Source organism: Coffea arabica, chromosome 3c (genome assembly GCF_036785885.1).
Source record: "Coffea arabica cultivar ET-39 chromosome 3c, Coffea Arabica ET-39 HiFi, whole genome shotgun sequence".
NCBI lineage: Eukaryota > Viridiplantae > Streptophyta > Magnoliopsida > Gentianales > Rubiaceae > Coffea > Coffea arabica.
Window position 1 is genome coordinate 44555331 of NC_092314.1, and position 26043 is coordinate 44581373.

Genomic DNA, 26043 nt, shown 5'->3' on the forward strand with positions numbered 1-26043 from the left:
TAAACTGCCTAACTAAGACTTAGAATGAGTGCAGTGAAGAATAGTTTTACCCCAATTCACAGGCAATTTTGTCCCCTGCTGGAAAATGTACAAGCACAAGCAGATACTTAAAAAGGACAAAAATGATAAGCAGCCACAACAAAAGAAAGATTTGCTATTGCCTAACTCAAATATTTCCTGATAAGAAAAATGAACAGAATATCTTGAGAAAGTCCTTGCCCCCACAAATTATAAAGGAAAAAGGGGGGAAAAAAGTGGTCTGTCTCTGCTTTTATCTCTAGGTAGTGGTTGCTGGGGGAAGGAAACTCTGTGAATGCTATAACATATGGAGATCCATCTAGCTACAAAACCTAGAGGTAAAGTTCTATCTGCGTAGCACTTCCAGAGAAAAAATGGCTATACAGTCATGGCTCTGCGGTTTCTTTCCTCTTGGTGGCCATGCAGCGCAGAATCGCAACCAACACTAGATGTTTTTTCTGACAAGATGCTTGACTCTCCTGCCCAAACAGAGTCTTGCAGTAATTGGAAATCCCATGGGAAAAACTGTCAGACTATAGCAAGTCTTGAAGCCAAGTAGGGAACTCAAACGCCTTCAAAATGTAGGACATGGGATCAAAATGCATGCATCCAGCACTGCTAGAGAGAAGAGAACATGATTGGATCTTCCGACTGTATCTAAACGTATCATCCTCTAAATGCAAAAGAATCATTTTGAAACCAAGACCGAGGATTCAAGAAAAGCTAGCTGATTTCTAGTTAGCATTAACTTCTCTTCAGCTTCCCTTGCTTTTTCTTGAACCCCACGAACAATGTGCTCTGGAGCTTTCTCTACGAACTGTATACAGCAAATAAAAATGCATGAGAGCATGAAACGCAAAAATTAAAAATTAAAGCTAACTATTGGCCATGTTATGCATTTAATCATCAAAGCTTAGCATTGATAATATGACATACACGTCACGAGAACATTTACCCATAGTTTAAGACTGTCAACTAATCATCATGCAACAAAGTTTCCTCTTCTCATGCTCAGTGCACAGAAGTCCGTCTATATCACAACAAACATTCAACGCATCCCACACAATAGGGACAAGTGAGAAGATGGATAAACGGTAAAATCTTTAGTTGTGCTTTAACTGGTTAAAAACATGGGCTTTTACCGTCATGTATTTATGTTGAATAAAAAACTTAAAGCTTCGCCACTACAGTCACCAGAATCAGCTTGTTACATAATTATGCAATCAGAAAAACAGATGAAGCAACATCTCTATATATGACAGGAACCTAAAAGGTAATGAACAATGGGTTCCATGAAAACTCCATTGTCAAAGATTCTTATTAGTATCTACTTTCATTAGATGCTGATATAGCTTAGGCTGTCAGCCCCCACTCGAGCATTACTAGTTTAAAAAACACAAATCTGAACTAAAAAAGACACCACAAAGAAGACGAAGCAGAAGAAGAGAGAGCAATTTAGCTCCAAATTCTTACTGCTAGAAAATCATCCCATTCGTATTAAACTGGAACTCCATCCTCTTTTTTACTTCATTTAGTTTTTCCACATTTTTGGGACACAATCAGATAAAAGAAGTCAAAATGTTTCATTTGGAAATTAAGAACTAGGAATAGGTTACTAGTCAATATGAAACAAAGTACTCACACTGGGTGAACTTAGACGAGCCATTAGTCCATCATATTCAGCTTGCATTTTAACAAGGCGCTTGGAAAGGCGCTCAACTTCAGAAGATATATCCACCATGTCAGCAAGTGGAAGGTTTGCCTCCAGACCCTCACTGGCAACTATATGTACAGATTGATTGGCATTCCCTAAACATCAACCACGTCAAATAGGCCACATGCAGATCCCAACAAATATGACGAAAAAGAACACGACCCAAAAGAAAAAATGTACAGCTAACAACACGAAAATTTATTTTATCTCAATTTCCACCAATCATAAATCTCACGGGAATTGTACCTGGAGCAGAATCCGTAAAGATCATGTTTTGCAGGTCCAACCTGCAAAGAAGAGCTAGAACTTCTTTTTCTCTCTGCATCATGCAAAAAGAAAAGAGTAAGATATGATCAGAGCAACTCTGAAAAATGAATTTTGACACACTTCCGTTAGACAAGAAAAATTACTGTCCGCACCACAAAACTACTTGCCCACGGTGCTTTCTAAAAACCAGACTGAAAAGTCATAAGAATCTCAGCAACCGTTGCTTCTACTTAAAGGTCCAAATTGAAACGAATATTGATGTGCACAATTTACCACAAAGGACGTCTCAGTTTACTGGGTAACTATACAACAGGTTGTAAATGGCAAATTTCCATGCATGGGTATAACACCAATGTTGCTAAAAGAGATACTATTGCACAACGTTAGGCATTACAAGGTCAAGTCATAGAAAAGCCGATTATGGAAAACCCTGAGCCTATGATAATCTATCTGTTCTTTAGATGCGCCTTTTAATTTCCTTAAAGACTAAAAAACAATAATCCATTGAATTTAGACTAAAAAACAAGACTTGGGCCCTCTTCTCTTTGCTCTTTATATTTTTCTGTATGTTTTCGGTGCTCAAAACTTGGCCAAATACCTACAATTTACTCTCATTTTACCGTCAAACCTTAGGACTCATACCCCCTATATGCACGCTCCTATTATTTGTATTAAACTGAAAAAAACAAATAGCACACTCAAAAGACTATTAATCAGCGGGAACCAACTAGAGTCATTCAGACTTCAATATCTGTTTCAGTGTTGCTAAAACAAAGATATGCAGTTAATTTCAAAAAATTAACTTCTTTACTGTCGAAGGATGTGTAATAGTGAGTGAGATGATGTGTTTTAGCTTCTGCTTTCTGTCTTCCACATTATCCTCAGGAGAGAAACAATAATTGATGCAGGAGGCTAAATAGAATTTGAGGAAACATACAGAGGAAACATCTAATGGAAGACTTTCTTAGTCTTCTGCTTCCAATGGAAGACTTTCTTGTACATCTATCCGTGCAGAGGAAACATACATAAAAGCATATACAATTATCTTCATCTAGTGGCAGTCTTTCCTTTTGGCTACAGGCACTATATACGGAGCCCCGATGCACACCGGTGCCTTATGAATGAACATTTACATCCATATTTCAGAAGGCCACGTTTAATTGCAAAAACATACAACTACAAAATATTGGTAGTCATATGGCGGCACCCGATGCATATCACCTGTAGAGATTCTCAGGTTGTTAACATGATTGAGCACATTATCACAGCCATACCTAAAACGATCTTCATTAAGCAATGAAGTGAAACCTATTAACAGTGAAATTCAAGGCATAAGAAAATTTTCACCAAGTAGACTGACATAAATGAGATAAAAACTTACTGATATATATTCAATTACTTCTGAACTTGCAACAATGGATGCAGATATTCGCTTTGCGGGCTCAACAGAGTATTCAGCCCGAATATTTCTGATTGATCTTGTCTGCATGAAAATTTTAAAAGGTCAATGACCCTGGAAAAGCCATACATTCTAGACAACAAGTCTGGAGCTGGAGAGATGGATGCACCTGTGACATGGAGTAAAGTTCAGAAGAAGCTTACCAGAGCCTGTAAATTTTCAAATTGCTTGATTGACTCAACATGCCTTGGAAGTGAAGTCAATGGCCAAGCAGATGCCATGAGAGCTTCTTCCCGGGAAGGTAGTGCCTGTCAATGAATAAAAAAATGGAAGAGTCAAAGCTCTTGAAGGTAGGCATTTACATAAATTAATTATTAATATGTATATCATTTTACACAGGCGTCAGACTGATTATCAAACTATCTAGAAACAGAATCTGATAAGGTCAGAAGTTCAACGTAAAAAATTGGGACTCAATTTGTGATGAATAGCATCGTTTACTGAAGCACCTACTAAAGAGTTAGACTAGGATTTACTTCTTTTATGGATTCTGTCAAAATTATCTTCAATTGTTATTTGGATGAAGGTAATATTAACATCCACACTCTGAAACCACTTCGAAGATTGTCTGATTTTGCATCTGTAAACATTTAAACAGAATTTGAGCTAAATTTACGTTACACTGGAGAAGAGGTAAAAATACAAGTGCCTAGTTAACCAGATCACATTGAGTCCTACTTTGGCAAGGTGAAGAGGTATCATAAGTAATACAAGTGCCTACTAGTGAAGAGGTAAAAATACAAGTGCCTACATTGGCAAGGTGACTGCTTTTGATGCTAGTTGAGGTAAACCTCTTGCACAATTACAATTATGAATAATAAGCAACCAGTGTGCATTGGTCAATCAAATTTCATGATGATAAACAATCAGATTTTCTATATACTACATTCCACCTATTAAAAAAAGAGGAGGACAAAAAAGTAGGATCAATTACCCAATTTGAAGATATGTTCATTACCACTATCCATTCTTTCTCTAATGTAAAGACAATACAGACATTCATTTAGTGGCAAGGCAGTCCACACCACACCCCTAAATTCTAAACCATGTTGATACGCAAAGGGGAAAGCTCATTTATCCTATAACTCCTAATTTCAGGAGTTTAAGAGTACATAGGAGTACCCCGAGCCTCGAGGAATGGCAAAATCTAACTCCTGGTCTTTGACATCAAAAAAGAAGGTACCCAACTCGTCTATTTATTATTAGAAATTATTTCACTTGGAAATCATGTACAGGAAAATCTCTAAAATGCTTGATTTGTTTTCTGAAGCCCTAAAGGTCACCAAATATATTCACAAGCAATAAACATAGGCATCTTAATTTTTCCTGAATTCCATTTATTATCTTTCTCATGCATGTAAAAGGAAGCAATATATTTTAAATAATTCCCATATAATTTCCAACCATATATTGTATAAATAATTTGCATGGCTTCTTAAAGAAGCAGTTGATGACAAAAAGATTATATTGACTTCTCTAGTTGTGTATATATATGCATAGATAAGCCACCCAGAAAACAGCACATCGCAGAGAGAGAGAGAGAGAGAGGGAGAGAGAGAGCTGCTTACCTGCCAAAGCTCTTCTGTGACAAATGGCATAAAAGGATGTAACATCTTTAAAATGTTTCCAAAAACATATAAGAGAACAGACTGTGCTACAGAAGCACGTGACTGACTTTCAGAGTGATAAAGGCGAGCTTTACTGGCTTCAATGTACCTGAAAGGGAACATGAGAAGCAAATAGGAAACATCTGAATTAGATTTAGTATAAGCTCCTCTAGAGTAGTTTTATAAAAATGTAACGGCTGAAGGTTTGAGAAATCAAATGCCAGCAACAAATAGATATCATTTCCAGAAGACCAGATCCATATCTAATTCTTCAATTTCCATCTCTATCATAAGTAATGCACTCAGAATATATCACAAAGTTAATATTTTTTTATTTATGAGAAGATAAGTCAAAGTTTTACTAAGGAAATTATAATATTTTCTTTTCTTTTCTCAAATAGTAGGAGTAGAATACAGATCTTAATCAAGGTAAACATCTAGCCTACCAATTAGAAGCCAAAAACAAATTGAAATTTTCAAAGGACAATTCTAAACCTAGGTATGACGTCTATGCCACACAAGCATGTAGCTTACATTCACCCTTCTAGTTAACTTCAACTATTTGCCTTCTTAATGATTAAGCACACTTACTATAGCTAAGATAACTGTACCCAAATGATGAAAAGTTTGTGAAACAACAAGATCTACAGTGACTAGTCTATATAGCCTAGGCATGATAATCTTATGGAGAATCAAATAAGGAAATATCTTTGTATAGTAAAAATGTTCTTAAACAATGCCATATATTCCTTAAAGAAATTTTATTTTCACATTCAAGATGATGTTCTAAGAACACTATTTCCTCCTCCCCCAACTCATGTGAAAAATCATTTGCCATTCACCTATGGTGCAGCTTTTTAGTTATTTTTGGAGTTTTAATATTTACATAGGGGTTTGCAGCTAAAAAATAGATAACCAAAAGGATCTATGTAAGACTTGAATGGATAAGTATTCAAGTACCTATAAATAGAAAAGATTAGTTGTGTTTAGTAAGAACAGCAAAAGAACACTGAAACATAGTATATGCACAGACATACGCATATGAGGTATATAAAGATGCAATAATCACTTTGTTAAATGCTTAAACTCATACAGATCCTAGCCCATGGGAGCATAAGAATGCTTCCTGCAAATTCAACATATGCATTTAATTGCCAAACCTCCTGATTTACACTAATATGCCACTGACAAAGGGAAAACAAAAAGAAGAATATTAAATTTTTTTCATTAATGAACAAAAAAGCCTGTGCATGTCCAGAACTTCTAAATTCTAACGGCACCAGGAAGAAAAGTTTGCAGTAAACTTCATGTAGAATGTACTCTTTGTTAAAATAATATCCCCTCTAAAGATTCTATAAATTGTGAATAGAAAAAACATAAACATACCAATCAGCAAAATCAGCCCAAAAGAAATCATATAGTTCTCTTCCAACATCTCCAAAGAAATATTTGTCATAACTTGATGTAACTGTGTCAATGAGAATGTGAAGTTTGGATACCTGAATATTGAAGAAATCACTAAGACACTGAGGTAATGGTTTGGGACTTAATGACAAGTATTAGATGTTTCTTACCACCCAACGTTCTGCCAAAGGTAGTTTGAGCAGAGACTCCACCATATCAAACTGAGAAAGGAATGAACACTTTTAAGCAATATGTACATACAAGGAGAGATGTCAAAGTGCCGGGGTTAGGTGGAGAGCCACTGTTGAACCCTTTTAAATTAAAAAAAAAAAAGCAAATAAGAGAGAGAGAGAGATGTTCACATATTACGAAAGCCCTCTTCTATAGAGTCGTAGTAAATGCTACTGAATTAATTATCCAAAAAAGGGGGGAAAAAAAGCCCTTCCCAACTTGCTGATTTCCTGAATAGAAATGTACAGTGCTAAGCAGTGTCTTGTTAATGTATCACTAGTGCACACAATGCCACCTATGAAAATATATGGCAGTGATGAATAGGAAACAGCTCTCCAACAATCATCGAGGCTAATGCATGAGATCCCCTATATTTTAAAGTAACAACAGTTTTTTTCAATCACTTCACAAATCAAAGCCTCGAAATGAGCACTGATCATGCAACAGTAAACTCCAGAGGGTTATCTACTTTATCTCCAGCCTCACCACATCCAATATAGATTATCAAGCAGCAGGGAAGACTTTAACTCGGAATGCAAGTATCTCAAAGATCCAGATGCAAATTGTCCCTGTTTCATTATAAGATAATTCAAAATACCTCCAGCTTAAGGATTGATAATTACCCAATCTTTCATCTACTTCATAATCCCTAAAAATCTCACCCAAACAAAAAACGCATTCTATCACGTGAACAATCAAGAACTTGGCTCAAGGAACCTTACCCTTACGCTTGGGAACGTTCAGGCACAACACCAGCAAACAAATAGGTTTGCTTTTTGGTTCCCAATTTAATCAGTCAGGTCCATTCAGATTCAAACAGTAAGTTTCAGAGAGTGAAAAATGATGGGACCAATCTAACAACTCTGGCTTTAAGGAACTTGACACACACCTTTTGTGCACAAACCCAGACAAGACCTTACACCTCTTTCCTGTTGAACTGATCTATACAGTCTGATTAAACATAGCTAGGTTGTCAACCTTTTTTGTGCAATACACACCCTATGCAGTCAACCACAGCCTCCCATCTGATTAAACAATTAATCATCCTTGTCTACTTGGAACCTCAGCTTCTAAAAATGTTGAAATGACTTTTATGTTTATTCCATGAAGTACTGATCCCCAAAGAAAAACATGTATAAGCAAAAACATACGGGTTACAATTGCTTACAATAAAAATTGAAGAGGATACAGGAACAAGTACTCAGACCCGCAAATATGAATTCTCAATTCATCAACTTAAAAGCCAATAGCTATGTTACTCTTTCATTGGCTCACATCTAATTCCCCTATTCTGTAGCAGGTAACCTTTCATAAGTAAAAAACATAGTAACCATGCCATATTAGTGAATACAAACCTTATAAATTGACAACGCTTCCCAAGAAGATAAATCGCTTTTGCTTGGCAAATTTTGCAGTATAAACTTGCCAGCATTCCACAATTTGTTAGTGAATGCCTTGTTAGAGGCCAACCTCTCAACTGATAAATTTAGATCCTGTAATAAAGCAGGCACAAAAATTTTAAGAGTTTTTCAAAATAGCCAACCCTGAAAGCAGTTTTGCAATTTTCTTAGAAAGCATGCAAATAAATAAACAAACTGCTAAAGTTACAAACTTCTCAAAAGAAACAAACCTGACCAGGAGTTCCTAATGCTAGAGTGAAGCGTAAGGCATCAGTCCCATATTCTTGAATTGTATCCAGTGGATCAATAACATTCCCCAATGTTTTTGACATTTTTCGACCCTGAAACATGTTGATTAAAAAGGTTTACTACAGCAATAGCAACTAGTTAAAGGACATGGGAATTTGTTAACCTTAAGCTCTGAAAGAAAGGATGAGGCCAAGAGTGCATTTAAAAGACTGCGGCACAGGAAACAGCAAGCCAACAATTAATGGTCACTCTAAAGGATCATTACAGAGGTCCAACTAGAAAAGCTATTCTCCTAACAGATCAAGCAGATAATATACTTCAATTTCTTTTAAGATTGTCAATACATTTTGACAAATGTACCTCAAGTGACCTGCATGATTAATTATGTGCCACTTCACATCACACAATGATTGAAGTGAAAACCACAGATAACTAGTCAACAGTTTGCAAATTTTACAATATTAAAGGAAAAATGCAAGTAAACAATAAATCTTAACCTACATTCTAAAGCATACATGATGTCTGGATCAGTGTGAGAACTATAGCAGCATGTACTCTTATTTAAAGAAGAATTTTTGTCAAAGATGCACAAAAGGTTAGCAATTTAGAACTAAAAGCAAAACAAAAATTGCCTCCTTTGCAGACAGAAACATTTGGATGTGCAAAAGGAAATTTTTATATCTTCAAAAGAAAATTCATCGACAGAAATATGGAACACAAACATTACAATCTGACAACTAATAACTATTCCTTTTTGGGTAAAAGCAGTGGGAAGGGTAAAGAAAGTAGGTCCTTTCGATACAGTGAGGAATTGATGATCAACTAAAACTCTAAAATCTACACTATGGGGAAGAATAACCTAAAAGAACGACATAGCCAAAGCATTGTACTACTACTTTTTTTGTCTGGAATTAATAATAAAGAAATCCATCATTCTATTCTCACATACTACAATTTTTGGCATGAAATCTTTAACTTGAAGCACTACATAGGTCCAAAAATCACTTTTTCTCTGTAGTACATCATTCATGCCTTCTCATTGCGCTCTATCCAGTATTGAAGACCTCCTTCAATTGTTTGTTGAACAACTTTACCAGTAAAGGAGATAAAACTTAATTTATAGTTGAACAAAAATTTCTGGACTCAATCACCAATTAATCTCCTATAACATATTTATGCTTTTGTCTTTCAATTACATATCGCACAAGATGCCCATTTTCGGAAGGTAGTTGACAAATAGACATAGTCTACTAAACTAGTGAAGTGCTTCTGAGAACATTTAAAGTTGAAAGCTCAAATGTTGGCCAATATCGTATAATTATGTAAATTCGAACAATCAAGTTACGAAGTACACTTCTCCAAGTTGACACAATGAAAATATTCATTCTGGTTAGTAAGAATAGTTACACTACGAGGATTTAACTGTGAAACAAAAGGTTAATGACAATTCATCGCACCAACAATTGAAGCATTGATAGATTGAAGGAGAATTAAATAAGCACCCATTTCTAGTGTACATGACAAGAAAAGTAATGCTCAGTGGCTGAATTAATGGAGAGACAGGTACTGTACCAGGAAAAAAAACACATAGAAAACTGGAGAAACAAGTGGTAATGTGGCAAGTGAAAACAACCACACTTAACTTGAGAGTCACGGATAAGTCCATGCAGATACACATTTGTAAATGGAACAGTCCCAGTAAACTCAATTCCCATCATCACCATTCTGGCAACCCAGAAAAACAATATGTCGTGCCTGTTCAACAGAACATGGGTCAATGTTCCAAAAGGAGCATAAGTTAAAAGGAATTGTGTTACACATACAGTGTATGATACATTTGTATATGGGCAAGGCTAGAAAGGGTAATAACAGCTCATCCACGGCAAGAAACTTTTTCAAATTAGAGAAGACTTAAGGAGTCGAGGACACAACTGAGAAAGACATTCCTTCGTGAAGTAATTGTGTATGCCATTATAATTTCATGTTAACTGAAGATAAAAACAAGTGCTGGCATGCCATGGTGCAGTTAGACTGAAATAGTAGAAATAACATCCGGCTGGAAAAAATAAAAACAGACAAAGACCCTTTAGCACCTTGCTGGCCTCATCACCATATAAACACAAACAAGATAACTAAAGAAATACAGAAGAATAGATTTTACCTCCAAAAGGCCAAAATCATTTTTCATTAACCAAAACAAATTGGCAACTGAATTTATTTGCTGAAATCAAAATGACATGATGTTATGATCTTTACCATATGTTCAATAGTATTTTGGAGATGGTAACCCTTTTCTTTTCAGCAATTTTCATGTTTTAACAAACAATTTGTTTCAGCAAAATGACGTACAATTAGAAGCAACTGTGCAATTAATAACATTTTCATTATTCCCAAATATAGTACTAATCCAATGACATAAAAGATGTCCATACCCAGTTTCAAGAATTGATGTAGGATAGAACCGCTTGAAATCTTCCGCCGACACATCTGGCCAACCAAGAGTACTGAATGGCCATAGCCCACTAGAAGAAAAGATAAAATAGTTAAGTTTCAACTAGATCATACATCAGAAGTGTGTCTGATTTATAATTACCATTCAGAATTCCAGAAACCAAATCCAAGCTGCAATATTGACTTAGCTCTCATTGTTTCAGCAGATAGACATTAAAAGAAGAGAATAAAGTACCAGAACCAACATCTACAACTAAGAATGCTCAGTCAGTAGTCTAGTTTTGCATCTTTTAGATTTTTCTTTTTTATTTATTTTCATGAATCAAGGGTAGCTTTTGGCAAGAGTTTCACAGGATGACACTTTGTCAAGCATCAGATATACCAGGCAAGTAACAGAGTTTTTAAAATGAATTGACCTGGTTGTTTCAATTCAATTTAAACATCAGATTGACCTGGTTGTTTCAATCTCTGCTATTACTCTTTGTTAATATATTTCTCTAAATCCCAACATAAAGCACCTTTTCTTTCAAGAAGAATATCAGTACTTCATGCTTGTCAAGAATTTAGAAGATGACCAGCAACTTGGAAAAAAAAATGCAACCAGAAAATTTGCACCTTAGACTAACTAAAATCAGAGTTTAAAGAACTGAAAGAAGTTTAATGACTAAGTATGCTTAACGACCATGTGAACCCTAATGTGTATTAGCCTTTACATTACCTAATATGATCCTTTTCTTTAGGTAACAAAAGGCCCCCAAAAAGAATCCAAAGAATTCTCATGTAAAAGCAAATTGAGTAATACACTTCTAAGATAACTATCAGAGAAACGTATCTACAATTCAAAATAATATTTAATAATTTCAACAAAAAAAGTCAGATCCTAACAGAGTCAAAAGTATCTTCTTAGAGAAGATTTCCCAGGAAAAGCAAACTACTTTTCAGACTGAGCTAACTGCATTGCAAAATCTATGAGCAAGTAATCAAATAGTCCAACTCAAATTGAATACCCCATTTAACATTATATGGTCAAGCAGACTTTTCCAGCCATTGGGCTTACTCTCGACAGCTCATAAGAATCTATAAGCACACAATTACAATGGAAAATTGCTATTTTTGAAAGCCCGTGAGATGCTGTTAGAAACAGTGATTAGCTTTTCCAACATGAAAAACAAAAGCATGTTGTCTCTACAATTTTTCAAAATCAACTGTATTTCATTTGAAATGATTTGCTTATCGCTTATATAAGTTGTTGAAAACAAGCCTATTATATCTAGTGTCGATTAATACAATTCAAAACAGATACTGGTCCAAAACAGGACTAAAATTATTAACTTACTTAGTTCCCTATGGAAAAGAAATATAGCATATATACACTAGTACTGAATATTTTTTCAAACAAAGTATGGTTTGAAACTGGAAAAGGGATTACAACATAAATGGGATCCATTTGACAAAATCACATTGCAAGGATGGTATAGGTGCAAGGCTTTTAAGAGTATTCTCAAAAAAAAAATTCTACTAACCTCGAAAACCAAGTGTCAAGAACATCGGGATCCTGATATATTTCAACATGTTTTCCATACTTCTCTTGAGCTTTTTCAAGGGCTTCTGCTCCATTCCTAGCAACTATATATTCCTCTTCAGAATCCTTACCAACTATGTACCAGACGGGGATTCGGTGTCCCCACCAGAGTTGTCGACTTATACACCAATCCTTGATATTTGACAGCCAATGCTTGTATATCTAGAGTCAGTAAGTAGCACACGTGTAAGCTGTAAAATCTAGAGTTATATAGTACACTACAGAACCAAGAGATAAATAACAAAACAGGCTTCATGAAAGTAAAATTGAACTGAATATATGCCTATTCTATCTCACTTTATATAAAAAGGCAAAAAAATAGTTCCATGTGCCAGAGAAATCTTTTCCTTTGAAAAGAGACAACAAAGACAGTTGAGCAACCACCACTATAAAAGCTTTTCAAAACTTGGAACACATTAGCTTTTTTCTGATGTATTGGAATGACCATACGTGGCTTATGGGAGAGTTAGTAGTTACAAAGATTTAAAGAAGGTTCCTAAGTAGCCACCAAGAACATGTTGCAAGAAACAGAGACACAGAATTTTACAAACATATGCACCTTCTCAAATCTCTCAGGCATAATAGTCAATTCTCCTTTTTCAACCGCTTTGAGAGCCTTCTCAGCTAAGGGCTCCATTGTTACAAACCACTGCTTACTTATGAGAGGCTCAACTATCTGCTTATCACAATATAACGCCAGAACCCAATAAGCAATCACCTTTAAGCAGTTCACAACTTATGTGAAGAAAGAAAAATCATACTTCTCCACCACGTTGGGATCTAGGAACTCGCAGATTGTAGGCCTCCTTTTTAACAGCCAAGCCTGTCTCCTCAAGATCTGACCATAGTTTCTTTCGTGCCTCAAACCGATCGAGACCGCTGAAAGAAGAAGCGCAATCCAAGATATTAACAAATCACAAAATTATTCAGTACGACAAGTATCTGATGTTAACAAAAGAGAATATAATAGATAAAAAATAATTCTTTGATGTTCCAAAAGTGCATCTTGCTACGCACCAATACAGCCCAGCAACTTCATTCAGTGTTGCGTCCTTGTTCATCACATTAAGTATGGGAAGACCAAGTTTTCGAGCAAGAAGGTAGTCGTTGTGATCATGCCCAGGGCTTATCTTCAACACACCAGTTCCAAAGTCTTTATCCACATACTGCCGAATTTTAAAAACCCATTACATTCAGAGATCATGATATTGATGTGAAGCATACATAAACGGCTTTAGGGACAACCCTTGGAAGTAGACGTGAAAGAAAAATAAGTTCATAGAGTTCTCATCCAAATAAGAATATGCAAAAAGCCACATAGCTTACAGATGCATCTACTTCTCTAGGCATAGAGCATTTAAAACACAACATACACGTTAAGAAACACGTAATAGAGTCAAAATGGAAAGAAAAGGAATTCCAAGACTATAAAAAAAGACAAAAGAAGGCAACTTATAAGGGAAGAAGCTCATCTCTCATGTTAAGTAATTTCAGATTGCTGAAAAGTAAATAGGTAAACAGATTTTTTCTGAGTATGCTGTGAAGATTATTGAGATTCCAGCCATAAAGATACAGTTCTAGCCATCATTTAGGCTTTTACCATCAAAATCAGCATATGAGTAGCTTTTCTATCACCTTTAGATCTCACGGAAACTTGATTCAATAAGAATAGTAAAAAATGAAATTACACCCTACCTTGTCCGAGATGATGGGAACATGCCGTCCAAACGTCAATGGAACAATAGCCATCTTGCCGATGTACTTAGAATAACGTTCATCCTGCAAACGATGAAAAAGAAACAGTGTACATATGATGCACTCTGTTTTGCACAGGAAAAGACATCTAGCAACAATCTAGGGAACTGCAATAAAAATACATTCAGTTCATTGGTGCCTCTGAGAGGTGATGCAATAGCGCTCCAAGAAGTAGCTGACAAGAGTCTTCTACTTCACTCGAACACAAGTTGATTAATCCTAAAACATGGTATGGGTGGCCACTCAAATAAAAAAAATGAAAAAAAAATTCTAGGTCCAGGCAGTAGGCTTCCAGATTTACCTTCTGCAGAAAATTAACTTTTGACTGCAATTTGAAGCTGTTAAAATGAGACAACACTCAAACTTCAGTGTCCCTGATCCCTCCATCTCATTTTATATCAACCTATTTTCCAAATTTTGTTCAGCAGAGATCCCACAAAAAATACTTCACCATCCACATCCAAACTTTGGATATCCCTAAGACATTATAGTACCTTTATAAGAGTGAAAGTCAAATATTGCCTCAATGTACTTCTCCTTTGTAAGTTAACATGAAATAATGGAGTCAAGTTCACATTTCACCCCAACACCATCTGGAAGGGGGTGATCAAGTGGATAAAACATCTGATTGGAGTGCAGAATTTCCAATGCACAGATCAACTATGTTTTCTTACTGGCAACACCAATGGAAAATGCATTTGTAGTATTATAAAATCAATTTCCAAAAGTTGGAAATTCAAAAAGGAGAGAAATATACAAATCCAACTAACATCCATTAATATCCAGAATTTTGCATGCAACTTAATACTTCCCATTAGTGGACACTATAGTTATATTTTACGTCATTCACAAGGCATGGGCGTCAGATATAAATAAATTAAGCAGAACGGAAGTAAATTGGTTTATACAGCATAGAATTCTGTAAATATCAATTTGACACAATAAAGCTCAGTTCTTTCATCTTTGCATTCTGCTTAATTTTGCAAACAGCAAGTGACTGATTAAGTTGCAATAGTGGAAAAAGGAAATCCAAAGCCAGAACATAGCATTTCCTTTTCAGATTAACCAAATTATCAGAAGTTCAAACATTTTGTAGCACAAATAACTATACACCAAGATAAAATGTTGTGACTCTATCAGATGGATTTCTGTCCAATAGTCCTATTTAGCCACTAAACTGCAATACTCTACAAACAGAATTATTTCTGCAAATAGTCCTATTTAACCATTGTCTGCATGTGGTTGACTATTTCTTTTGTCCAAGTTTTACATAATTATTTGTTTTTCCCTACCAATAAACTCGGAATATCCAAGTTTTCACTTGCTACTTTTTGTGAAATTCTTGCTGACTGCACACTTCTCTTACATCTCAAAAGTCAAGACTCAAAGCTTCTTTACCATCTTCTTAATTGTTTTTCAGTTACATAACTGAGGATAAAGGATATCATAAGACAACTGAAGGGGTGGTTAATTTCCACAAGCAATTAAATCAGAATTTGGTCTTATTGCAGAAGAAAATTAAGACTGATTATGTCTAAGAAAAAATGCACAAAAAGTAGGCAATAGACAAGAAACTAGCAAAATCCGAAGACAATTCCTGGCTAAACAGCAATTGATTGGTCACTGAAATATAATGTGATGAATTCTATTTGTAAAACTTTGTCTCAATCAGACGGCAAAGGAAAACCTAAATCCATTATCCAGTAGAAAAAGGCTCACATTACGACAGAAAATCTTGCCAAGCCAAAAAGTTTAACCATTATCTTCAGCTCTGGGATTAAGGAGTATGTACAGCAGATAAGCAACAAGAGAACTGGAAAATTGGCATTAAATGATGACCCAACTGACAAAGCTTAACCTTACAAGCCAAAAGCTATGCATCAAGCAAACCTCGGGTGAATCAAGTTAGCTTTCCCTCTAGTTAAATTTGAAATGTAAAGATAAAAGACAGTCAGGCAAAACCAAGTTACAGTTCTAATCCTGTATGAAATCAGACCAACAAGCATATGCATTAAGATAAAACTTCTCTCTCCATCTCTTTGAAATCTATTGCAACTGCTAACTCAAGTATATGCATGAAAAATGCAAGAGCGAACTATTCTTCAATTTATGAGCAAAAACTTAAACAGAAAGAGCAAATCAGGGGGCAAATAAGAGCTTAAGCCCAAAAAGTAGAAAAAGGAATAAATATAGTGTTAATTTCATTCTTCGTCCCGTCATAAATAGGAGAAAAATTAGAGTTTTTTCGTCGTCTTTACAAGAAAAGAGTAAGCTGTGATACGTTCACTAAAAAAAATCCTTTTGTGGACAATCATTTATTAAAAAAAAATTGATAAACTTAATACAAAAGCAGAAAAAGAAATAATAGTAACTTGATCCCGAGCATCCACCATTATACCCACAATGATAGGACATACCATTGGTATCCATAATGGTAAAGAGCATCTACCTATTTATAAAACAGATCATATGGTAGGCCACAAATTGGGAGAATTCGCACCAACTTTAAATTTCGAAGGACATGCAAAAAGCGATAATAGATCTTGTCGTTAATATTAAATATAAAATGATGCTTATGAGAATTCATTACTATTAATCTAATAGACAATAGTGCCATTTCTGGCAGAAACATACCTCAGGATTTACAGCAACAGCTGTATCACCAAATAAGGTCTCTGGACGTGTGGTTGCAATTGTCAAATAATCATCCCTACAACCAAAAAAATAGCATAAGTAAAAGAGACGATAACTTTGTCCTAGATTTCCACTATGAAAAATAAATATGTTAACAAACAAATGGTAAATCAGCTTGCTTTTAGAAGACAGAAATTGCATGTTAAGGGCCTCATCAGTTTACATCTTAAAATAAGTTTCCATACACTAGAATGTGGACATGTAAAAAATGTTCTTAGTTCTCGAAGAGGGACCTGTTTATGGGACAGACCAGTTCATTCTGTCCAAATTTCTGGCCCCATTCTAGTTATAAGTGCCTCCAGATTCCAAATATTTATGAGAATACAGAAGCATAACAGCAGAGCATCAAGCAAGGGCCTGTGAGCTTATGTTCAAGGATAAACAGACACACCCAGCAAAGAGTACTCACTGCATTTTTCCTGGGATATTTCCTCCATCTGCTTACATCTTCTCCAGGCCTTTTCACATCTATGTATCCTTCAAATTAACCTCCGCAACAAGTTACTTCAGTCTAAAGATAATCATGTTCATTTGTCTCCAACAAGTTGAGCAAAAGAGAGGTAATACAATTTTTCAAGGTCTGGTGTTACGGGTTGTATCATATGAAGATGAAGATGGTCCTAATACACTATTATCCATGTAAATTGAGTCTTCAATGTGCCCATATTCACTGCATTCTGTGTAGACTTCAAAAAACTTCAGGGGTCTTTTACAAGGCAAATTTCTGCTGCAGTCATGAATCTGCATATAATATTTGAAGCAATGGAATTTCTGCAGTTATAATTCTACCATTCAAGATGAGGCACTTGAATGAATGGATCCCTAGGATCCTTTTCAGTCCTGATACTCCCACTGCCAAAACGAATGCTATGGTTTAGAATTGCTAAAAGACATACTACAGCAGGTTCAAATCTAATCAAGACTCAGTTGGCTCCATACTGGTGATATAGGACTGAAGGGATTTGTTAAGTAATTCCTCCATGATCTTGGTAATTGCCAAAGATGTTTAAACAGTTTTCTCCCCTAAAACTCACATGTAAATTTTTTATTAGATATCTATTATGCATTGGTTTGTGGAGATGTATGCTTTTACACTTCTGTCAACAAAATGAATGTTACGACTCTTCCTTGTGACTAACAAGCCATGCATTTTAATGGTTGGCATGATTCAGCCATCAACTTTATCAGATTTGAGAGTCAAATGGCTGTTACAATGTTTATTCTGTACCAATGAAATCGATGCTGTAATTAATTTCACATTTACCCTAATTTCTGAAGCCCATTTTCTGATATTTATAGTTAATTCTGCTAAGGAAAAAAGTGGGAGGTTAAAAAAAGAGTCAGAATACAAAAGAATGACACTCAGTAGTTAGCAAATGTTGTCTAAATGGTACTATCAGAAAAAAATTGAAGGCCATTATGCCAAAACCTTCTTTAGGCATTATGTGCAGTAAGATGATTCCATCAGGCCCTTGCTATCTGAAAATTTCAGCTGAAATGGCACAATTTTTTTTCCAAATGTTTGACCATGAAACATAAGAACTCATGAGAGGATTGCTACCCATTCCCATGCTTAATGGTGCACAGTATCTGCCCAATCACATTGCACTCCTCACCCAAAATGATGTCCAAGGCACTAGCCAGATGGTTGCCTTCTTATCCGTCGATGCTGACCCATCAAACAAAATATAAATGACTGGTTTATAGCCATTTTCAAGAGACAAACTCTCTTTTTTTTTTTTTTTCGTCTTCCGTTGGGCAGTTCATGGAGTCCAGTGAGAAAGTAGGAACTGGTTTTGAACACCTTAACAAGAAAAATCCATGACTTTACCTAAATTCTTCACCAATACCTGATGCACACAAACTATCTCCTGTAACATCACTAACAATAAATTTGATATGAATCACTATCTGGAGCATCTACACAGTTGTCTCCGTAGGAGAAAGTAAACTGAAATCAGTTGTGTTGTAGTGAGGTCTCCATGTGTTTGATGGATCATGTGGTAGCCTTTTTCTAGCTGCAACTGGTTCTAAAATTAGTCATGTTAAATCAGCATATATTTGTATAAGTGGTGTATGTGTTATATCACAGCTTCATGGCAAAACTTCAAGTGATCAATTTTTTTTGAGAATTTCTATAGAAACTAGTCCTTTCTACCATTGCTTGTGCTTAATAACATCTCTGAAAATAAAAGGATTTGGCAATCTAGCAACACAAACTCTCAAGGGAAGCAAAGATATAATTTTTAACACAAACATATAGGCTTGATAAATAGAAGACAATGGCAAGGCACGTTTAGAAGTTAGCACCAAAGTGTCATATTCAGTGGAAAGCCTTTCATGGATTTTAGTTGATTGTGTTGAAAGCTTAGCTAAGATAAGTGCTAAGGGGTATGAACTCTATGTTTTTTCTCCATATGGATATGCATGAGTCAGGCTCAAGGAGATGATGCTCTCTATTTTCAACATAAGGAATGCATCTCAATATCTTGAAGCAAAAAAGTTACTAATCAACTAACAACAGGCAATGAAAAGTATGCAAAATATTCATCAGAAAAATGGTTCATCTATACCTCGAACCTCCAGCTACACGGTACTTGATGTAATATAAAGCACCAGGTTCTTGAGAATATTCAACTTCCTACGAAAAAAGATTAACATGAACTAACAGACAAAAATAAAGCAGAAAAGACAGCTGTGATAGCAAAAGGTTACCAAATAACTGAGCATACCAAGTCAGAAACAGCAGTCTGCAAATTAGGAGACCAATTAACCAAATATGAACCTGCATCAAAACCACCACTAGATCCTTAGAAATAACCCTTATAGATGATAATTCATCCACTGTCACCAGCTTAATCAGGGCCAAATCTCTTCTTTCCCAATGTCGTGGTAACTAAGAGAAAGAACCTAACATCCAATTTTGTATGTCTTATCACCCCCAATTGTTTGGATGAGATGTCATGTTATTTCTCGGTTTGTTGGTTGATATAATAAAATTGCCCCAGCAACCAGAAAATGGAAAAAGAGCTAAACCCATCCTAATTCCACAATTATTTTATGTTGCTGGACATTCAGATTATTTTACTCATTAAAATTTATTTGCCTAGTCTGCCAGAAATGTGTAAATTTTTGCACAACAAAAGAGGTAACCCATACCTTGATAAATTAGGCCTTTTTCATGCAGCCTAACAAAAGCCTCCACAACAGCTCCTGCAACAATTGGAGTTTCAATGCTTTAGGATACTTTTTGCCATATTTCAATTAGTACAAGAAAATATCCATGTGGTCAGTAGAAATGAACACATTAGCAGAAAAGTAAAACCATATGACAGGAAAGAATGGAGACAGGGCTTCAGAGGCCAACACAATAAAATTTTACCATAAACCTTACGTGTTACCTTATCCAATTGTCAGTGTTCTTTTTTCTGCTACCTAACAGAAATAATATCCAATTCGAGTTTATCGTAATGAAAGATGTCTTACGACTCAGCTCTGCATCCAGGGTAAATCGTTCCCTAGTCCAATCACACGAAGCACCAAGTCTCTTAATCTGATTCGTAATGGTTCCACCATACCTAAAAGTAGAATACCAATAAGCAGAGCATAATATAGTCCTTGAATTTGAGAATAACTCCACAAGCACGTGAATACCATAAGAGCTCCAAAACCGAATTTGATGAATACATTAACACAGGTTCACAATAATGTAGTACAGCAAACGCAGGACATCGAAAAAAGGAGACCAATATAAAACATGGGCTATTAAATTCAACTTCAGTTTGTAAGCAGTGTCAGATAATGCTCACCTTAGTTGTCAAATATTTTAATCTGATCGTGCATGAAATTTGAGTCAGCTTGATATTTATGTCATGATTTATGCATAGGGATCCATGATGATTATCAAGTAGATATTGACCTCAGAAAAGAGGAGTCTAATGTTCACCTAATAAAGGAGAGATTATCAAAGCAAGGAGACCAAAAAACTAGTTTAATTCTCTAGCCAATGAGAAGATGTCCCCCACAAAACTTGCAAGAGACATAAATTGTCAATGAGTGGATTTACACCAAAAAAAAACGTCAGAAGTATATGTTGTCAAACAAGGAAGCACCAACTAAGCACCAAATATCTTGGCCAGTCTACAACCAAAAAAAAGGAATCAAGGGGAGAAATTTAAAGCAAAACTGAACAGAGAATGAAATCCTGCACAGTATAGGGAAAGAAAAGATTTTTTAACCAATAATCTTGCCAACCTTATAGCAAGTCAAAATGCGTCTGCATAACTTGCTAACACTTGGCTTTTCTAAATTTAGATTGTAAAAGAAGTCCTTGAAAAAAATGTTCAAATACGATAGGTCATGTCTGAACTTTTGAAAAGAGCTCTTCTGTGGGCGATTTTCGAATCTTTTTTTTTCCCTGCTGAATTTAAGCTCGAAGTAGACAAAAATGGACCAGATCAAATGTTAACAACACTTTCACTGTGCTTATTTGGAAGGCACTCAAAGGCATCAGGAAATATCAAGAGGCAAGTACATTTTCCATATGGGAAGAGAACTAGGATCACCATTAATGATGACACCTTATTTGTCTACAACTCCACAAGCCTTTTTCAAGGTAACAGAAATATTGATAACGAACGAGGCTACTTTTGTAGTGAACTTATCTATTTCCATACTATTTTATCTTATGCAAACCCAATTTCATTACCTCATTCACATCCAAAAAATTTAAATTAACTGCAAAAAACAAAAGAAAAGTCCCAGATTATCATATGACAAGTAGAATGCACACCCCTGCAGTGAACCAATAAAGAAAAGGTAAAAAAGGCCGAATTCTGCTAAAATTATGCCACAAGCATTTAAAATATCAAGTAGAATGCACACCCTTGCAGTGAACCAATGAAGAAAAGGTAAAAAAGACTGCATTCTCCTAAAAGTATGTCACAAGCATTTAAAATATCCTTAAAAGAGATGCTAAATAATTGATGCCTTTAAATAAACAAATAAATGCAAGGATCAAATCAATTATGTAGTGGGAGATATCAAGTTAGAAATTTTGGAGGAAGAACAGAAAGAAGATGTACTTCTCTTTCCAATCCCAGATTCGCTTTGCAAACTCTTCTCTACCCAAATCAACCCTCTGTATTCCTTCAGATGCCAGCATTCTCTCCACAACCAACTGAAAGCAAGAGAAAAATATATTTAGAGAAGCACTAATCCTACTTGTAGACTGACATCGTACATTGGTGGAAGTAAGCGAGAAAGAGGATGCTTGATAGTCTCATCTCAGTGAGACTGAATGATTAACATTTAAGTAGTTTAAGGAAAAAGAGATTATTCTGGGAAAATAATGTTTCTAATGGTTTTACTATATACTATGGTGACGTACAAAATCCGATGCCAAATTATACGTTTCAAATCTAGAGAAAGACCTGAGTTGCAATACCAGCATGATCAGTCCCGGGAAGCCAAAGTGTAGGTCTTCCTTTCATGCGATGGTATCTTACCATAATATCCTGAAAAATTAAAGGTTTAAACAGGAATATAAAATATGATGATGCATGATTGGGAACAGAGCACAAATAAATCTACCAGAGCTGATAACCCCCAGACAGTATGATGTAAACATATAAGAGCAAGGAAGATAAAACTAAATTGTGTTTGTTCAATAAAATAAACGTAGGTAAACAAGTCACATTTTCCACAGTTAATGACGCGAGTAACCAGGAGCAAGCAATCAAATTGATCATCCCTCTTTTTCCCCCCTAACTAATCCCACCCCACCGTTTAAGCACATGTACAAGATCAACAGAAATTTGCTACTTCTTAAATCCTAAGGCATGCAATGAAACCGTTTAAAACTGAGTTCCCACTACCACACACAATGCATATATTTTAGGCCCAAGAAGGTAATAGAAAAGGAAATTTTAAAATAATAGCCTATGGTAAACAAGATAAGATAAGCACGAAAGTGATCAACATTGATCCGACCAAAAAACCTAGAATCCATAATTCAAGGTCACAATAAGATCTCACCAAGCATCTGATCAAATCCTAAATCAAAACTTCTAAGTTTTAACTGATTTTACGAAAATTGATAAAAAAATAAATAAATAATAAATAACAACAAGAACTCAAGTTGTAAGCAAATCACAAAGAGGAAAAGAGGCTAAAATACTTTCAGTGAACTATCTTGTCATACCTCAAGAGTGACAAACATAGCATGCCCCATGTGCAAAGAACCAGTAACATTAGGAGGCGGCATTGGAACAACGAAAGGATCACTACCCCTATCAAAACTCGGCTTGAAGTACCCTTGAGACTCCCACCTGATATCGAACATGCATTCTCAGTTATGCATTCTAAACAAAGCCCTTTGGCTTAGTAAAAGGTGGCTTTAGATAAAGTACGATGACTAAATTCATTTGCCGATAAACACAAGGATTTGTGCTGGAAGATAACAGCTATTCTGTAAACAAGCAAGCGCGAGCAATTGCCATCAAAACAAAGAAATGAAGTAAACATTACCACTTGTATATGCGCTCCTCATTAGCAAAATCAAATGACTTGGCCGTCTCTGGTGAAGTAAAAACGCCCGCATTCTCTGCTGATACCGCTGCTGCAACTGAATTTCAAACAAACCCGTATTTAGACAACTAACAAACAGGATAACAAAGAAACGAAAAACAAAAGGCCATCTCGTCAATTCTTTAGCCAACAGTTATTTCTTCAATTCTCAAGCAGTTAATCCTTGCGCTAATCTTTTCCGAACCCATTTCCAAAAAGTGAAATTTAGCCCAATTCTTTTATAAATAGAAATTATAAAAAACTGAAACTAAAATTCTTGCTGTCCCAACTCCAGAAAATTGAAGTGAAAGTAAAAACTTCCGGGAATTTCAAACACTCTTTGCCGCTGTTCTGTTCTCGCAACTTGCCTAATTTTTTCAATGGGATTTCTTTCTTTTTGCTTAATAATTGAAAGAAGAAAAGGGAGAGAGGGGGAGGGGGAGGGGGGCGCTTGCCAGTGTAGAACTTAGTCTTGCTTCTTCTTCTTCTTCTCAGTCCGGAGAGTGTGGAAGTGAAGTTACGGCGTCGTTGAGGGAAGAATAAAGGGTTAAGCCTGCTGTACAGAGAAGATGGTGGAGCGCAGCAACAAGAAGTAGCAGCAGCTGAAGAAGAAGAAGATAACGAGAGATAGAATGCCATTTTGGTTTGCCCAGAAACATCAACCAAAAAACAGAAAGGAAAAAACTAAAAGAATGAAATTGGGCATGCATTAAATATTAATTATCAGGTTACACCCTTAACTTTTATTTTTGAACACTTCATACCATAAAGTTATGGAAGAATGACCACATTATGCATCTTGAACTTTTGTTTTAGATGCATGAAAAAAGAAAATGTGCAAGAATAGTAGTGCCCCTGCCCTAGGCTGCAAACGAATCAACTCACGAGTTGTTCGAGTCAAATCTCGTCTCGAGATCAAGTTCGAGTTAATCAAATTAAACTCGAACTCGAGTTCAAGTTTAAAAATATTAAACTCATTGGCTCGCAAGTTTAAGTGTGTGTATATATGTATATATATAAATAATAAAATTATATATATATCTCTAATATTTTATTATTTATTAAGAAAAATATTATTTTATTTATTTTTTAAAAAATAAAATAATTATTTTTTATTTTTTCGAACTCGAGTTCCAGTTTTAAATTGGCAGCTCATCCAGTTCGAATTTGAATTCGGAATTAATAAAACTAAGTCAAAACTCAACTTGATTAGACTAAAACTCGATTCGATTCAATTCGTTTGTAGCCCTACCATGCGCCATCCTCCGCCCTTGGGTTGCAAACGAATTGAACCGCTTGCGAGCAGCTCGAGTCAAAGCAAGACTCAAACTCGATATTGCTCGAATTTGAGCTAGCCAAATCGAACTCGAGTTAAAAAATATTTTTTGTTTGGATTGTAAGTTATTTTGAATATTTTTACCGTAGCACTTTTTATGATTTGATATATGTGAGATAAAAAGGTAATCGAGAAGATAAAAAGGTGTATTGAAAATTGTAATGATGACGTAAGCAAATAAAATTGAAAAAATAATGCTCAATCCAAACAAACCATTAATTCGTTAGCTTCGACTCGCAAGTTCGAGTATATATATATATATATATATATATATATATATATATATATATATATATATATATATATTATTTTAATAGTAAAATAATATATATATTTCTAATATTTTGTTATTTATTAAAAAATCATTTTATTTATTTTTTAAAAATAAAATAATTATTTTTTATTTTTTCGAACTTGAACTTTAAATTGACAGCTCGTCGAAATCGAACTCGAGTTCGAATTTGATAAATCTAAATCAAGACTCGATTCGATTAAGTCAAAACTCGACTCGTTTGCTTCCTACCCCACCTTGATCCTCCCACAAGTACCCACAAGAGAAGAAAACCATAGTACGCGACAAGAACTTTTGATGACAAGAAATACTACTAAGAGTGCGTTTGATAAAATTGAAATTTAAAAAGTTTGAAATCTAAATCCATTAAGTTATTAAATCATTAAATACTAAATCTGATACATTTGAGCGTATACATGTTAAATAATAAATGAATAATTTATCACTTATTTTTTGGGGGATCAAGTCTTGTCTAGAAAAGACGGCGTCACTTAATTAATTCAGACGTTCAATTTTTTGTTTATCAAACGCATCTAATCTGAATCCATTAACTTTAAGTGCTGAATTGAATTATCAAATAGAACCTAATTCTTCAAAAGGTTGCTTAACAAGGCACAGAAGTATAACGAAAAGATTTAGTTTGCCTAGATGCTTTGCTTCAATGACACTGATCCAGGATATGTTGGAACTTATGCTACAATAACTTAATCAGATTGCCATGGGCTTAGGCTTGATTTAATTAACTAAGATTACAGTTAACTAAGAGCATCTAAGATTTTACAATCATGCATATAATTTATTGATATAACAAAAAATACAAACTCAACAGAATGCCAATTTTTTAGCATGAGCAGTGGAAGATTTTGAGGTACTAATCAAGCTCATATAAGAAGCAATTGTAGACTGTGCTATTATTCTTATAAAGTTTTGGAAACTTGAAATTTAAATTATTTAAGGCCAATTCTTTCTTTACATGAGGAGGAAGAGGAGGATGCAGCTTTCTTTACCTTTGATCGA

The 26043-nt window shown here is 35.1% G+C and overlaps 1 protein-coding gene across 3 annotated transcripts; it reads right to left on the bottom strand.

The window, feature by feature from the left end:
- Positions 1-126: 126 nt before the first annotated feature.
- On the bottom strand, positions 127-24114 carry LOC113736048 (valine--tRNA ligase, chloroplastic/mitochondrial 2). 3 transcript variants are annotated; one of them, XM_072082884.1, is made up of 27 exons: positions 23854-24112; positions 23360-23456; positions 23034-23160; positions 22264-22347; positions 21916-22010; positions 20318-20409; positions 19991-20044; positions 19564-19616; positions 19405-19472; positions 16772-16847; positions 14078-14161; positions 13400-13548; positions 13144-13261; positions 12942-13058; positions 12324-12544; positions 10782-10871; positions 9993-10104; positions 8331-8441; positions 8056-8193; positions 6640-6690; positions 6452-6564; positions 5027-5174; positions 3602-3706; positions 3381-3482; positions 1979-2051; positions 1661-1827; positions 127-835 (listed from the first exon to the last, which is right to left on the bottom strand). In XM_072082884.1, the coding sequence occupies exons 1-27, from the start codon at positions 24035-24037 to the stop codon at positions 707-709; spliced, it is 2958 nt and encodes a 985-aa protein (XP_071938985.1). In that variant the 5' UTR covers positions 24038-24112; the 3' UTR covers positions 127-706. The 3 variants fall into 3 exon arrangements, with proteins under 3 accessions (XP_071938985.1, XP_071938987.1, XP_071938986.1); XM_072082886.1 differs by lacking the exons at positions 23360-23456; positions 23854-24112 and having other exon boundaries at positions 22278-22347; positions 23034-23104; XM_072082885.1 differs by lacking the exons at positions 127-835; positions 1661-1827; positions 1979-2051 and having other exon boundaries at positions 3568-3706; positions 23854-24114.
- Positions 24115-26043: the final 1929 nt, after the last annotated feature.